This window comes from Xyrauchen texanus, chromosome 48, assembly GCF_025860055.1.
Source record: "Xyrauchen texanus isolate HMW12.3.18 chromosome 48, RBS_HiC_50CHRs, whole genome shotgun sequence".
NCBI lineage: Eukaryota > Metazoa > Chordata > Actinopteri > Cypriniformes > Catostomidae > Xyrauchen > Xyrauchen texanus.
Genome location: NC_068323.1, coordinates 2,379,739 through 2,395,435, shown reverse-complemented (window position 1 = coordinate 2,395,435; position 15,697 = coordinate 2,379,739). Strand labels below are relative to the sequence as shown.

Below are 15,697 nucleotides of genomic sequence, written 5' to 3'. Positions count from 1 at the left end.
AGAAGCTCTTAAATGAAATAACTTCAGTGTATAAGAGACAACACTTGCCCTCTTGATGTGTTTTTCTACATTTCCTGCAGATGCAGAACATCAAAACTGCCGCCACAATCAACAGAGTTCCAGCAGCAGCAGAAATCAGCTCTATCAGAGATTCAGAGAGTTCTGGAATGAAACAGAAACAGACATCAGTGTAACTGGATTTACCAGCCTGATTGTACAACCCATTCTCATTACCTAAGTATCCAATTTTGACGCTTGTGCAGAAGCCGTCCGTATCTGCATGATGACGATAAATGTGCCCCCTGGCATCCTCTCCTTGACACGATGAGAATCCCCATTGTTTTCAACAAGAACATTTTACGTGCTATGTTATGAATATATTAGTGTGATATTACATTATACAATCATATATAATATTTTATATCCCCAAACTCAACCCCATTTCTAAACCTAAACAATTATCAACAATATAAATCATGAAACATACTCTTAAAAATTCACAATTGGATATACATTACACTATTTATAGATATATTTATGCACCCAAACACACATTCATGCCTATTCCTAGTTCTCAACAATAGAAAATAAGTAACAAGCAGATAAATTACAGTCACAATCACTTATTATAAAAATTTACTATACTAATATTTCAAACCATACAATGGCATTGTGTGAGTAGCAGAGTGAAACTGAAGGGTTTAATTCCCCCTCCATGAAAGCATCCTGATCCAGTGTCATCCTGATTCTACCGGCACATCTCATGAAAAAAATTTCACGACTGTCAAATCTGAAAAGAATTCAACGTTTTCTTACATGTAATTACGAGCTCAACAAAGAAGTGAAAGATAGAAACTCAATTAACTCAGACATGACATAAATGCAGCATTATTACTCTTCTGTCACAACAACTTCTTTAAAGATCCACTTCTGATGAAATTCTTTGAAATAAAGCTACAGGTCAGACCGGTCGAACCAGCCGTCAATCATCATCTAAGCAGATCAATAAAAGCTTTAAAGCATCTAAAGAACAAAGCGTATGTGTACACACAATAACCGCCAGAAGGTCAAAATATTAATACATTTTACACAAAGAGGAGAATTATATCAAACACGCACATCATGTTGTTCATGTCTCTTAGGTCAAATACAAACTTTATAATGTGGATTTAGTTTTGAACTCTCATGTTGCTCCAACTTGAACTCTTATTAGAGTTTAATCAAGTCTCAGGTCATTTGTAATACTGGAACTCTCCGTATGTTCAACATCAATTCTGGAAGTCTGTGACAATCTTTCTAAAACTGCTTTTTGAAGTCGACATATAAATCTACATGTCTTAAGATTTGAGAGTCCTCAAACCTCTTTGAGTTGTTCATGGTTTGACAAAGTTTTACAACCATCCCTGACGTCCCGTTCCTACTTTTCTGTTCCCTGTTTTTGTTCATGTGGAAAAGAAAAACCCTTTGTGATTTTTATATAATAACTGCAAGATCTTTCTCACACTAATTAAACCCGTGATTTATATGGGACAAAAGTAGTATATCTGATCTCTGACAGGAATGCCAACAGGAACAAGGATTTCTGAAGCGAAAGATTTTTGGAAGCCTCAGAAAACACCAAGATACCACAAACTTTCAACTTGGTTCAGTTTAATATTAGCACTATAGCATGTTAGTGTTGGGTCAGGATTATTGGCCTGTATTTCAGCATTATTCTGCAGTTCAAGGAGTCTTTCTGTCTGCACTGTTTTATGTAAACATGTGCTGGTCTTTGTGGTCTCACTGTTTGTTCAGCGTCTTGCGCAAGAGCCCACATCTGTAAGATGCTGTGTTAATTGATCTTTGAAACACTTCGAGACGTCTCAGTTTGGTTTCAGGTGTTGTGCTCATCTGCAAACAGTGTAAAAATCTGTCCAAGAATCATGTGCAATATTCTTTCCAAACATGACTTGTTTAATGAAGTCTGTTTAAAATGTTCAACACTCACATGAGATGACCACTTGAGTAATGTCAGGATCCTAATAAAAGCTGTTTTTAGCTGTTTTGCCTCATGAGCGGCAGCATGTTGAGATACGATGACTACACGAATATTACCCACATTACCTCTGTAACCCTCCTGTTATTGGACACTTTTGCTGGCAGAATAGATAAATTATTCATGACTCTAGTAAACGGGGTATTTCTATAATGGCACCTGTGACTGAACTCTTTAGCGTGTTGCTGCATTGACATTGTTATGAGTTACTATAAAGCATATAGGCTACGGTAATATTGGCCAGCGAATCATAAACAACATTTGAGTACACCATTAAACGTTACATAAAGGAACTATTTTAACTTGGCACACAACGTTAATAACGAAAACACTAAACGAAAAGCAGTGAAATGTGATGCAGCAGTCAAAGAAGAAGAAATAATATATATATATATATATACTCTGTGTGCTCAATTATTAGGCAAATTGTGTTCCTCAGGATTCATTTGATTGATGAACAAACCCAATGATCTGTCAGTCCAAAATATTACTGAACCTCAAACCTGAAAAAGTGAGTTTTGTCTCTCAGGGGAATATAAAAGTGTGCACAATTATTAGATAACTAAATTACAAAAATAATTTCTCCACACTCAATTGTTTATTCTGAATTTGTAGAGTAGGTGCAACAAATAAGTGAAACATTTTTGACCTTTCAATATAGCCACAATTCTTCTCAATAACGGCCATGAGCCGTCCATCCATGAGTCAGTCAGTTTCTTGACCTGTTCACGATCAACCACAGCCTCCCAAACGCTGTTCAGAGAGGATATTGTCTTCATTCACATTTGAGAAGGGCCCACAAGTTCTCAATAGGATTTATATCAGGTGATGAAGGGGGTCAAGTCATTATTTGGGCCAAGCAGTGGAGTACTTGGATGAATGTGATGGAGCATTGTCCCGTATAAAGATCATGGCCTTCTTGAATGTTGAGGAATAAATATATATATATATTATTTCACTCATGTAAAGTCAGTAAAATATGCATGTTATTATTTCTATTTGTGTTATTATTAAGTATATTATTTCTTTCTCCAGTGTTTTTCTATAGAGCTCAACAATGTCTGGGGCTGATGAGTACAAATACACTTTCATTTCTGCTGAAACCTGTTGAAGAGGGAGGGATTTTACTATAGCTGATAAAAGGAACTCACGCACACCAGATCATCTCTTCTACATCACACCAGAGTTTAAGTCTGTTTCTTCTTTAAGAACATCATGAAGTACTGCTGGAGTTTACTCGCTCTACAACTCTTCATTGTCAATGGTGAGTTATTATCATTATTTAACCATTTATTTTATATATTATTATTTTCATACAGTTTCATACTTTATTTTTCATTATGTTTATCATTTTTATACTTTATTTATAAAAAAAAAAAGAGCAGCAAACTTTAATTTTCTGTGAATAATATATTTGAGGAATAAGTTGATAATTGTATAGTTTTGTTCACACGGCACTAGATTTCTGAACTTCCTCTTACAATGTAGTTTTGAGTTCTGAATATTTAAAGAAAAGTCTCTATTTTACTGTTAATTTTATTAAAAGCTGTTTTAACTTCAATTAAACACTCTAAACAGAGTCAATCTCTTTATTTTCTGCTGAGTCAACGCCATATTATAACACAATTACAGACGCACATAATCACCAGCGTGACAGTCAACATGAAACATGAAACAGTCTTTAATCATCAAACCGGTTATACCAGTTTCAATCTGTTAATGCCAGTGTGAAGAGATTACCTGTATTGTTGTTATTAGATTTGTACATACGGATGTGTTTTATGTCAACGCATGTTTGTATTATTGTACGAATTCTACATTATTTTAAATATCCTTATGACTGTTTCATTAAAAATATAATTTACAATGAATAATCGGCACTATTAAAATAAATGTTATCCTTTAGGTTAAAACTGCGGCTGCCAAACCAAAACCGTCAAATTAAAGTAAAATATCTTAATTCAAATAAAGTGAAAAAACATTTACAGACATTTTTATGAAAGGCTTTGCAGAGAAACACAGTTATTTTACAGGTATTTCCTGAATTATTATGATCCTTCAATTAAGAGTTAACACACGCTAAAGATTATAAAATACCAGTTTTATTTCCGAAGACAAATAATACTGTATAAAACAGATTCAAATCATCTCAGACTTGACTGGCAGTGTCTGTGTTTAGATTGTACTTTTACAGGTTTTAATCTAAATACAATATTTAATGATTCAGTTTTTATCGAATTACAGAACAAACCTTAAATTAAATACAACAGTTAGTATTTAGTTGCACTGATTAACAGTAAACACACTAAGATTCACTGAAAAGTCCTTAAATGTACCAATTTACCATTCCTTTAAACAAGTGCAAACAAACTTTATTTACATTGTTTACCAATATTTGCCATTATGAGACAATCTGGCAATGTGAATACAGAGTCCTGTCAGCTTTGAGAGTGTTAGTTATTAAATGTTTACCAATTTAACCTGCACCTAATGCATGTCTTACACCTAACCCAAAAGAAGACGTGGATTCACAACAATGGACACTTTTCACATATGAATCATAGTGAGAGAAACACAAAAACTGACAACTGATGCACAAAATCAAGCCAACCATCTAATAAATGTATGAACTGCAGCTGTGTTTACCTGTTATAACATGTCTGAGGGTCACGAGGGAACTTAATGTTCTCCTGAAAATAAAATAAAGGATTGATGATGATGATGATGATGATGATGATTAATAGCTTATCTTATATAGTTCTGCAGTTGATAATTACTAGTGATGGACTTTCTCTCTGTTGAGTCCGTTCTCACCATAAATCTTGTGTGTGCGATCTTTTCCAGAAACATTTTAGTTATACTGGTTGAAAATCTCTTCCTGATCACAATCAATAATTTAAGTGGCATAAATAAAGAAAATATATATATATGGATGATAGGATAGAGACACCTCTGAAGTGAGGGCGGGCTCTATGCTTTCAAAACTAACTTGCTAACTGCTAGCCTCTCTGGATTACACAGCCAAGCTTTAAATAATTTTTGTTGACAAAAATATAATTGGGAATAATTTTTGTGAATATACTTTTATAATTGATGATACTGTATTATTTGTACCTGTAGTAAGTTCATCTATCCTCTGGGAAGTTACTACCTCCTTTAGAAAAGTGTTAGAAAGTGTTCTTGTTTTACGTACAATGAACATGAATGGTGACTGAGACTGTCAGTCTCTAACATCTCTTGTGTTCCATTGAAACTGATGTCTGATCTCAGTCACCACTCACTTTCATTGAATGGAAAACAAGAGCACTGTTCCCATCTTTCATCCTTGAGGATTAGAAAGACACTGGGTGCATAAATAATGAACGAATCATTTTTGGGTGAACTGTCCCATTAAAGGGCACTATGTGGGTTTATTGTTGTTGTTTGTGAAACACAAAATTGCTAAAATGATTAACAGAAGAAAGGGTAAAACTATTGTAAGGATTTGCCACTTTATAGAATTATTTACAGACGATGATTCAGAGAATATTTACATGAATGAAACTGAGGAACAGAAATAAAGATATGATGAAGGAGATTCTGCAGCTTTATACATAAAACTGTTCTTCTGTTCCTCAAAGCCTCGTTTACATTCCCATCAGATATTAATTATGACGTTTCTGTGAATAATGTCTAACGTGTCTCTTAATTAAGAAAAAGTAACTTGTGAGTGCTGATCATGTGTTTACAAACCTGGAAACTTTCTGTGTGTTCATCAGGTGTGTTTGGAGTTGACACGGATGAAATCAAGTCAGTGATCGAGGGAGATTCAGTCACTCTAGACACAAATGTTGAAAAACTGGAAAGTGATCTGATTGGGTGGTATTTTGGACCTGAAGGCACTCGTCTTGCTCAAATCAATGGAAAGGCCGACAGCATGCGTGTATATGATGATGTTCTTGATGGGAGATTTAAAGGCAGACTGGAGTTGAACAGTAAAACTGGATCTCTCACCATCAGAGACATCACAACTGAACACTCGGGACTTTATACACTCAGAATAACCAGTAATAAAGTCTCATACACAACATTCAGTTTAACTGTTAATGGTGAGTATCTTAATGTTTCCTGTGTGTTAGAAATCAAATGAAACTCACTCATGTGTTTATTACTGACTGCTTGAAACATTCAGAGTTTCTTCCTGTAATTCACTTTGAATGATGTCTTTGCTGCTTTGGGATGAACACAAGTGCATTTTCAGTCTGTTTGTGGGACTCATTTGTAAATTGTGAAGTTGTCGAGTTATTAGTTTGAGAAGGAAAGAGCATGTTTAACTATCTGTAGCATAAAACTGAAGATCTGTTTGTGTAATACATATAAAATCAGTTTAATATGAGACAATAAACTATATATAAACTGCCTTTAGAAAATGAGACTGTAAGAGGAAATTCTGTTTCTGTTTTAAAACCAGTGAATGTTTATATTGTGATTGTTGATGACTCTGTGTTTCTGTCTTCAGAGAAGAAATCAGAGACTGATTATATTAATGTGATTAATGAGATTGATGAGATTGGTGTGTCTACTCCCGGTCGATCACGTTCAGGTGCGTCAGTGTTTATTTAATGAGATGATCTGGATGTCATAAATGAAATGATTTTAATATGTTTACAGTTTTTGCCCATTGCTTGAACACATTTTGCAAAACTTCGCTCATTGTGCCAAAACTCTACACACAAGTAAACATGACACAACATTGGGAAATAAACCATTCACATCTGTGTCAAATTGAAACTCTGCTATCAAAACCGAACATTCCTTTGTCAAAAATGTAACTCTGATGACAAAATGACACATACTTGCATCATATGCATACACTTTCAGATCAGGGGGATCACACTAGTCTACTTTATATAAAACACTGCAGTCTTTGATTTTCACTGTTTATTCAGAAGGCATATTTTCAGGAGGCACATTTTCAAACAACCAAAAAAGCAAATAGGCCTACTCAATATTGTACATTGCAGCACTGTCCCGCCGTCTGTTGGGGTCTGGTCACAGGACCTCATCGACATCGCAAGCAATGTCTTCTCCCGCTAGGCACCGGGGAAAATATGCCCTTGCATGTCGAAACCATCCATGGATTGCTGTCTCCTGAATGTCGCCGCAGGCCTGTTCCATTGCCTGCAGAAGAGGCATGCGGGCATGTGGTTGGCGGTCATATACACGTCATCTCCAAGCCGAAAATAATTCCTCTATAGGGTTTAAAAATGGTGAGTAAGGGGGCAAGTATACCACTTCAAATTGATTGTGGTTGGTGAACCAGGCCTGGACCAGAGCAGCCCGATGGAAACTGACATTATCCCATACCACCACAAACCTGGGCTGATCTGGTCCATTCTGTACAACTATATTATGGAGAGCATCTAGAAATGTGAGAATATGTTGGCTATTGTATGGACCTAGTTTTGCATGATAACGCAGAAGCCCTCGAAGGCTTATGGTGGCACACAATGTGATATTGCCCCCGCGCTGCCCCGGGACGTGCACAATTGCCCTTTGGCCAATTACATTACGACCCAATTCTTCTTGTTTTGCTCAGGTCGAATCCAGCTTCATCAATGAAAATGAATTCATGAGGCTGTGCTGCTCCATCCATGACCAAGATTCTCTGTAACAAAACAACATATTACTGCACTACAGTGCTACACATACAGAACCCTCACCCCATCAAACAGGTACCTGTGTAGCTCTCCGAATGGATCCATGTGGTACTGATATGGTACATATTCAGCTGCTACTGGATTTCACCAATACTGTATTGTAAATGTAAAGGACAGTTACACTTACCCGTACATATTCAGCTCGAAGTCCTTTGACCCTGACACTGTTCCTCTCAAATGGGACCCTGTAGAGCTGCTTCATGGTGAAGCAGCTCTCAAGATGCATCTGATGGTGGTGATGCTCACATGGTTAATGTTGTTGAACACTTGCCTGTCTGCAAGTATTTTCTGTCGTAGCTGGTGGAGACGGATGGCATTGTCTGCCCTCACTAGGTCCACAATGGCAAGTTCCTGCTGTTGTGTGAACAGGCGTTGGCGTCCTCCCCCAGAAGGTCTTCTAGTCATTCTAGAGAAATACAACCACAAATTGTCATCGGTTTGCTTCTTTTTCTTACATTACTGTATATACTATATCATCCACTGTACTGAAACATCTCAATATACTGTAAGTAATCATGGCAGGGGCATAGTACAAGGGCCCTATGTATAGGCAGTCCTGATGGGCCCCCATGTTCCAAATAAAATATATTCCAGACTTTTCAAGGGCCCTCTCTCCCCTTGGGGCCCCTGGTAATCAGTACTGGTTTTACCCCCAGTCCGACGCCCCTGAATCATGGTATGTTTCACAAAAACTACCACTTTGGCTGCAAAAGGAGCATTAGCACCCTGCAATACCCTGTACACGTGATGTGGTAATGTGATCTACTGTAGTACAGTGCTGTAAATACCATCTGAGTAGAGTAGAAGGTAGAGAGGTGACGACATACCTGTTTTCTAGTCGGAATGTTCTTATTACAGATGCCACTGTGAAGCGGCTTAGATGTGGGTGGACTCTCTGCCCAGCTTCCCTCATAGTCAGGCCATGGTTGATGACATGGTCCACCAAAGTTGCTCTTATATCATCAGAAATAGGGGTCCGTGCATGGCCTCTTCGACCTTGACCTTGTCCTCCTCCTCATCTTCCTCCTCCTCTTCCTCTTCCTTCTCAGTTTTGCAAGTAAGTGCCTTCAGGTGTGTATTTGAGATTAAATTTTTGAACGAAGTGTCTTATGTATGAAATAGAGTGTAGTATGCAGGACCAATGTGTTGCATAAAGGACCAAGTGTGTTACAGAATTGCAACTAGACTGCAAAGCAGCGCTTTTGTTTAAGGTATGGGTACATGTGTTTGAGGTATGGTAACAAAAGCTTCAAGTTGTGTTACTTTAGTCTAAGCATGGGTCTATAGTGTTCAAGCAACGGGCAAAAACTGTAATAGATCTTACACACTGTAACACATGATTGACAGAATGTGTTGTTAGATTCAATCGTTTCTCTTAGATGTATTTAAGACATTGAAGAAACACATTCTGTATAATCTTCTATATTATCATCATGAGTGTTTATTTATCGCCTTATACCCGCAGGGGTGGGCGGGCCGTGGGGGCGTGTTTATAATTTTATTACCTTTGTTTTATAACAAATATTCAATCAACTATCATAAACTATGCATCATTTGATAGCTAAAACTACGGTGGCCCAGTAGTTCACAACATAACGAAATTCAAAAAGCAAACATAAGTTCACAACACAACGGAAACAAGCCACAACACAACGCAAAAAAGCCGCAACACAACGGAAACAAGCCACAACACAACGGAATAGCCACAACACAACGGAATAGCCACAACACAACGGAAATGATCCCGACCACTAGGGGGCAGCGTCGGCACTAAAAAGCCGATATTTCACACACACACACACACACACACAGCGTCAAACTCGGAGGAGAGGAGAGGAAAAACACATGTGAAAACAAAGCAAAAGCAGGAAAATGAGTCGGAAGCACAGCAGCATTTGGAACCACTTTAATGATGTGGACAATGTTAAAGCACAGTGTAGAATTTGCCAAAAAAAACATCGCATAAAGCCGGTTCTACGCACAACCTACACCGGCATATGCTAACTGTGCACCCAACTGTGAAGCTAGCGAGCTTCGAGAAACAGCTTTTCTTTAATATGGGTTCTATTATGTTCAGATTGTATTTGTTTTGAATGTTGTTTCTATACATTAAAAAGTTCTAATGCAAATGCTTAATAGTATTATTTTTTCATAACAAATCAATGTATTTTTAAAGAAATTGTGAGACATTGCGAGTATGATTTCATTTAATAATTGAATTAGAATTGTTTTCACACCTATCATAGAGAAAACATTTTTTTTTAAAGAGCCGCTTGTGAGCCAAAAGAGCGGCTCTTTTCAGTGAGCTGAGTCAAACGAGCCGACTCACGTAAAAGAGCCGGATTGCCCATCACTAATCCAGACCGCCAGCGATAACGCATGGGAGATTGAGAGCAATTTACCGTTTCCGGAGACCACCTGTCCCCCTAGTGGTCGGGAGCATTTCCGTTGTGTTGTGGCTATTCCGTTGTGTTGTGGCTTGTTTCCGTTGTGTTGCGGCTTTTTTGCGTTGTGTTGTGAACAGGGGCGAAAATTTCATCAAAATGTTGGGGGGGACAATAAACATAACAATTCTCAAGAGCAATTTTTGAAGGGGACACCAAGGTTTTTTTTGTTGTTGCCCCATTTGCATTTGTATTATTTTATTTCTTAAACAATTATTTTAAGAATATATAATTATATTATTTACATTACAAATATTTTAATGATATTTTAGGGGGGGGACAACCCTCAGATAGGGGGGGTCCTGACCCCCCTGACCCCCCCGCGATTTCCGCCTATGGTTGTGAACTTATGTTTGCTTTTTGAATTTCGTTGTGTTGTGCACGACTGGGCCACCGTATAAAACACTCAAAAATCACGTTCTGAACTTGTTTTTGCAATCAATACACCAGAGAGGAAAGGGTTAAATTAAATGCTGACAGACAGACCCTGTAAATATGAACAAAATGAACGGCAATACTCATCTTTCATCTCCTATGGTTCAGATCAGTCCGGACGAATCCAAGAAACACCAGCATACATTTCAACGTAAGGGTCTACTCTTCAAAATGCATCCCACTTTTTAATCCAAAACAACCAAAAAAATAGGGAAAAAAACGAAATATCCTCCTCAGTTTTCATGAGCGCTTCCAGTTAGAGTAATCCATCATGTTCACTTTCAATGAAATATCGATTCTAATTTGTATTCCAATGTTCAAAACCATCTCTCCCCGTAGTTTGGACTGTTTCCGATAAAATGAGCCATTCCCTGTTTCTCTCCTTCAATCAGAGGCTCTGTAATGACCAAAATATGAAGGAGCGCACCAACAGGCTGCGGGACCTGTCACTCTCGCACCTCGGTTTTTGACTGGATAAAAGCCACCCAATGTCTGGTCAGCAAAATTTTGATGGATGGGAGTATTAACCAACTAAAACACGATTGCAGTGATTGACAGTTTGCTTAGTTTACCTCAGAAGATCTGTCTAATACATAGGTCTAATACAAGTGCGTCCACGTGCGCTCTTCATCATTTTACGCACAGCGCACAGTTTTTACCATTGTTTTGCTACACGGAGCTCGTTTCAACGCCGGATTTATTCTAACATTATATCTAACAATCTACATCATGGATCGTCGACTGAAGAGGAGTTTTTGTGGTGTTGAGAGTGTTTTGGAGGAGTTAATGAGGAGTAGCGACGAAGAACAGCAGAAAGACGCAGAAACAGACATCTTAGACAGAGAGAGCACGGTGTCGAAGTGTCGATTCGGCTGAAGAGGAGATGTTTCTCCATGGACTCGATCCCGTATTAGATCAGTAAGTTGAAACACATCGTCTTGAGTTTTTATGTTTATGAAGTATTGGCAGTTTTTCTGTTCATATCATGTTTTTGATTATAAAATGACTAGCAAAGACACGAGGCTACACTAGTAGCTAGGTGATAGCTGTATATTATACATAAAGACATAATATTTATATCACACACACACACATTATATTTATGATGCATATAATATAACAAAAATATCTTTATCTTTCCTGTCTTTCAGTGGCTTTGGTTTCCAGTTGGTAACAAACCTTGTTAGTGACTGCCTTGGATCAACATAAATACTGTAAATACTGTAATTGCTTTTTTTTCTTTTAGTAATTGGATATTTATTATAATTATCAGTTTATTGTAATTTATTTGAGTAAAAAACACTGTTGCAATTACAAATGTTGTTTTCTTTTTATATAATTTATTAATTAGTTGTAAAACGATCACTTTTGAAATGCATACATGAAGTGAGTTTTTTTTGTTTCACTGTTTTTGCATCAGAATTGTTCAAAATAAAGAGTATTTTGTTAAAATGTTAAAATGTTGTGCTGAAATCATTTTTTCTTGTGTGGTTTTGATGAGCAGAACAGTTCTGAATTGATATACATGTATGTAGTATGTAGTGTTTACTCCTTATGTCATTTGGTTACCAGATGTCCATTTGGAGTCTCCAAATGGCCTTTTGGAAAGGACGCCTAGACTTTCCCTGAATAAAAGCTTACAGAAACTACATTTTTGGGAGTATCATCTTCAAATTTGAATCAGAACATGGTCGGACATTCAGTTTTATCTTTATGGTGTTTTCAGGCCTTTAACATAAAAGTCTGATACATTTTTCCCTAAATGAAGTTCATTCATAGAAATCGTGAGTCACTTTCATGTAAATTTGACCTTGTTTTACTCTGTTCCTATGCTACTTTTGAATTAATATGACTCTTGGGTAACAAAGTTTCAAGTGTCTAGTTTAAAAAAATATCAGAGTTATGAATGTGGACCATATGGTTTAGGAGCTACAGACATTTGTATTTGGGTATGTCATTTTCAGAAAATTCTCAAATATAGGGGTGCTGGTTAAGAGAGCCTCTATCTAGTGTTAGTGTTTATTTATGAGCCTCTATCTAGTGTTAGTGTTTATTTATGAATACAAATAGATAGCCCCGCCCCCAGCTCACGCCATTGGTGGAGTCAGTGTTGTTGTCAGGTGTCACTCAGAACAGGAGGAATGTTTTATAGACACAGAGACACAGTGTTCACAGTAAAACATTAACCAATGAATGATGGTCTTACAGTCTCTGTTTATTAAACACACTGCAGCTTTAAATACTGATTGATCGATTGATTATCAGTGATAAAAGTGTTTCACTTTATAGAAGTTAATGTTTGTTTCTCTTTATCTTTTTAGTTTCTTTCACCATTCTCTATACGGTATTTATGTCTGCAGTATTAATTGTTATAATCTCAGCTGTGATCTGCTTCAGGAAACACAGAGTAAAAGGCAAGTGTTGTCTTTATCTTAAACTGCAAACTAAATCACAGTTAGATTCACTGATGTTGTGGTTAATAATAATGATTAAGAAAGAAGCTATTATTACAATCATCTCTTTTTCTCCAGGTTTAATAAAAGTGCAGACTTCTGAAACTGACGTTCTGACTGAAGAAAGACGACACGAGGACAAAAATCAGCAACAAGTTTGAAGATTAACTAACTGATTATTCTGTTTGTCTTATTTTTGTCGTTTCTGTTTACAAATATCTAAAAATCCTATAAAAAAGAAACATTTTCTTGAGAAGCAGCATATCAGATATTTACACTTTAAGAGAATTTATCTTAAATATAAGTTTATACAAAATACACTTATATTTAAGATCTATTCTCTTAAAGTCTAAATATCTGATATGCTGCTTCTCAAGTAAATGTTTCTTTTTTTTAAAGGATTTTTAGATATTTTTAAGTATTTGTATTTATTTGTATTTTCAATATTCAACATTCTCAGATATCAGTATTTGGTTCTGTAGTAAAGCTGCTAAAGAAAATGTACATTGTTTTAAATGAGTTTTACATATTTATATTGGAAACAAAACAAATAATAAACTTCTGTTGTTGGTGTATAATGGGGTGATGAGAGTCTCTAATTAATAAAGCTGCATATTGACAATGTTCTTCATGATGAGAAACACACAGTGACTGTGATCATGTACATGTTGAGTATATTTGGGTCTTAAGATTTGAGTAATTCATAATCTAAACACACAGTATATAAGGTTTGATTTGAATCCTCTATTAAATTAAAATACATTTTCTCAATTAAATGCTCTAAACTAAAAATCCAAATAAATATTTGTAATAGTTGTTGGTAAACAAGTGAACAACATGAAACCGCCTCAACCAATATTCAGACAAGAGTCAACTATATAATCAATGAACTGTGTTCTCTGATGTCACGTGTTTGTGTTTACAGGTTAATAATATAAACAATTTATTGCAATATTTATTTTATTGTTGAAATCTTCCTGAAAACACTTTTTAATGGCAGGTTTCATTGACACTTTATTGACCTCATGATGTGTTTTAATGAACAATGTCCCGCTCTACTATCTTTTGTATATTTATCGTCTTTATTAAGTGTTTTTTACTTAAGAACAATAAAGATTGTGAATAATTTAATTACATTTTAAATGTCACAACACAAATAAAAGCATATGTGATAATCCAGACGATAATAAACTCATTTCTGAGGAAACCGAATCAAGAGTGTTTGATTATCGTTTCATTAATCCTGCGTACACCACCTCATCCTCTTCTTGAACTTTCTGTAGGAAAACACAAGTCACAGAAAACATGATAAGAAATATGATGATGATATATTCTCAGATTAATAATCGAGACTGCACATTTATTGAGATTATACTTTCAGTCAGCAGTACTTCACAAACTCTTTGACTATAAATCATGATTATAATGTGAATCCATATAATGTGGCCACTTCTGCCATTAATTACATTGCTCTGTACATAATATACAGGTTTTTGTTCTTTATATAACAGATTGTATTAGATTTGCACTACGTGTGTGTATGTGGGTATGTATGAAGGTGAGTGTATGTGTATAATTATTTATTTTGTGTTCTTTTTTGTTTTTAATTACCTATGTCTTGCTGCTGTTTTTGGTATTGTTTGTATTGTTGTTGACTGGAAGCTCCTGTCACCAAGACAAATTCCTTGTATGTGTAAGCATACTTGCCAATAAAGTTGATTCTGATTCTGAATTTTGCTCATCTGTGTGTAATACATGTTTTATTTGAGTAAAGTGAGATGTTGTTGGGTAATGTTTACAATGAAAGGATTATGTAGATACAGTGTCTTTAACTCTTTATCTGCTAAATTCATTTATTATGTATTTCATTTTAAGAGACTGAAGTAATAGAAGTTTTATTCACTGTTTTATTGGATTACTGTTGAAAGAACGTTACTGTACAGTTTATAGTGAGTTATTTTGTCTTTGAGCGTTTAACAACAGAGAACGTGCTCGACATTATTGCAATATATGACTTATATGATTTCTATATGAATATTCCTTTAAATCATCTCTCTGCATTAACGTGACCAAAATCATCTGCATATTTAAACAGTTTCTGTCCTGAATCTGCATTGCATTAGTGTTGACAGAAAATACTGAAGGTTATAATATACTAGGTATGTACAAAGATACGTGTTTCATTTAGAATTGATATGCAGTTCATTTAATCATTCAACCAGCAGGGGGCTCCTAAACCTCTGGTTCCCCAAACCAGTATCATGTTACAGCTTAAAATGTATGGATGCCGAGTAACTGCTCTATCAGTGTATATGACCTGACATAGAAAGACATGTAAAAACAGGACATTGTTGTGCAGTTTCACCTGATCATGAATAAAGGTCATGTGCTTTCTGTAGGGATGGGTGTATCGATGTATCGAGACTCTCGATTTGGGACAATCCTCATATTAATATATTGCTCCTTGTGTTTCTAGTGATTTTATTACTTATACAGAAAATGAATGTCATAAACTCAGGGGCGGATTATGACCAGTAAGGGCCCCGGGGCCAATTATCTCTTAAAGTTGAGATCTATGCATTTACATTCATTTAAGTCTCTTTTAATACGTGCTTTGTTATTTACAGTCAG

At 36.0% G+C, this 15,697-nt stretch overlaps 2 protein-coding genes across 3 annotated transcripts in view; one reads left to right on the top strand and one right to left on the bottom strand.

The window, feature by feature from the left end:
• The window catches only part of LOC127640016 (uncharacterized), a 59,211-nt gene extending 45,890 nt beyond the window's left edge, over nucleotides 1-13,321 (top strand). The window contains exons 1-5 of one of the 2 annotated variants that reach the window (XM_052122391.1): nucleotides 3,216-3,299; nucleotides 5,794-6,123; nucleotides 6,534-6,617; nucleotides 12,935-13,027; nucleotides 13,145-13,321. In XM_052122391.1, coding sequence (XP_051978351.1) covers nucleotides 3,251-3,299; nucleotides 5,794-6,123; nucleotides 6,534-6,617; nucleotides 12,935-13,027; nucleotides 13,145-13,227 — 639 coding nt within the window. In that variant the 5' untranslated portion in view covers nucleotides 3,216-3,250 and the 3' untranslated portion in view covers nucleotides 13,228-13,321. Of the gene's footprint in view, nucleotides 1-3,215; nucleotides 3,300-5,793; nucleotides 6,124-6,533; nucleotides 6,618-12,934; nucleotides 13,028-13,144 lie in introns of those variants that run through there. The other variant, XM_052122392.1, reaches the window with a different exon arrangement.
• LOC127639461 (SLAM family member 9-like) overlaps nucleotides 1-15,697 on the bottom strand; it is a 235,745-nt gene that overhangs the window by 193,639 nt on the left and 26,409 nt on the right. The gene's annotated exons all lie outside the window — the stretch shown is intronic.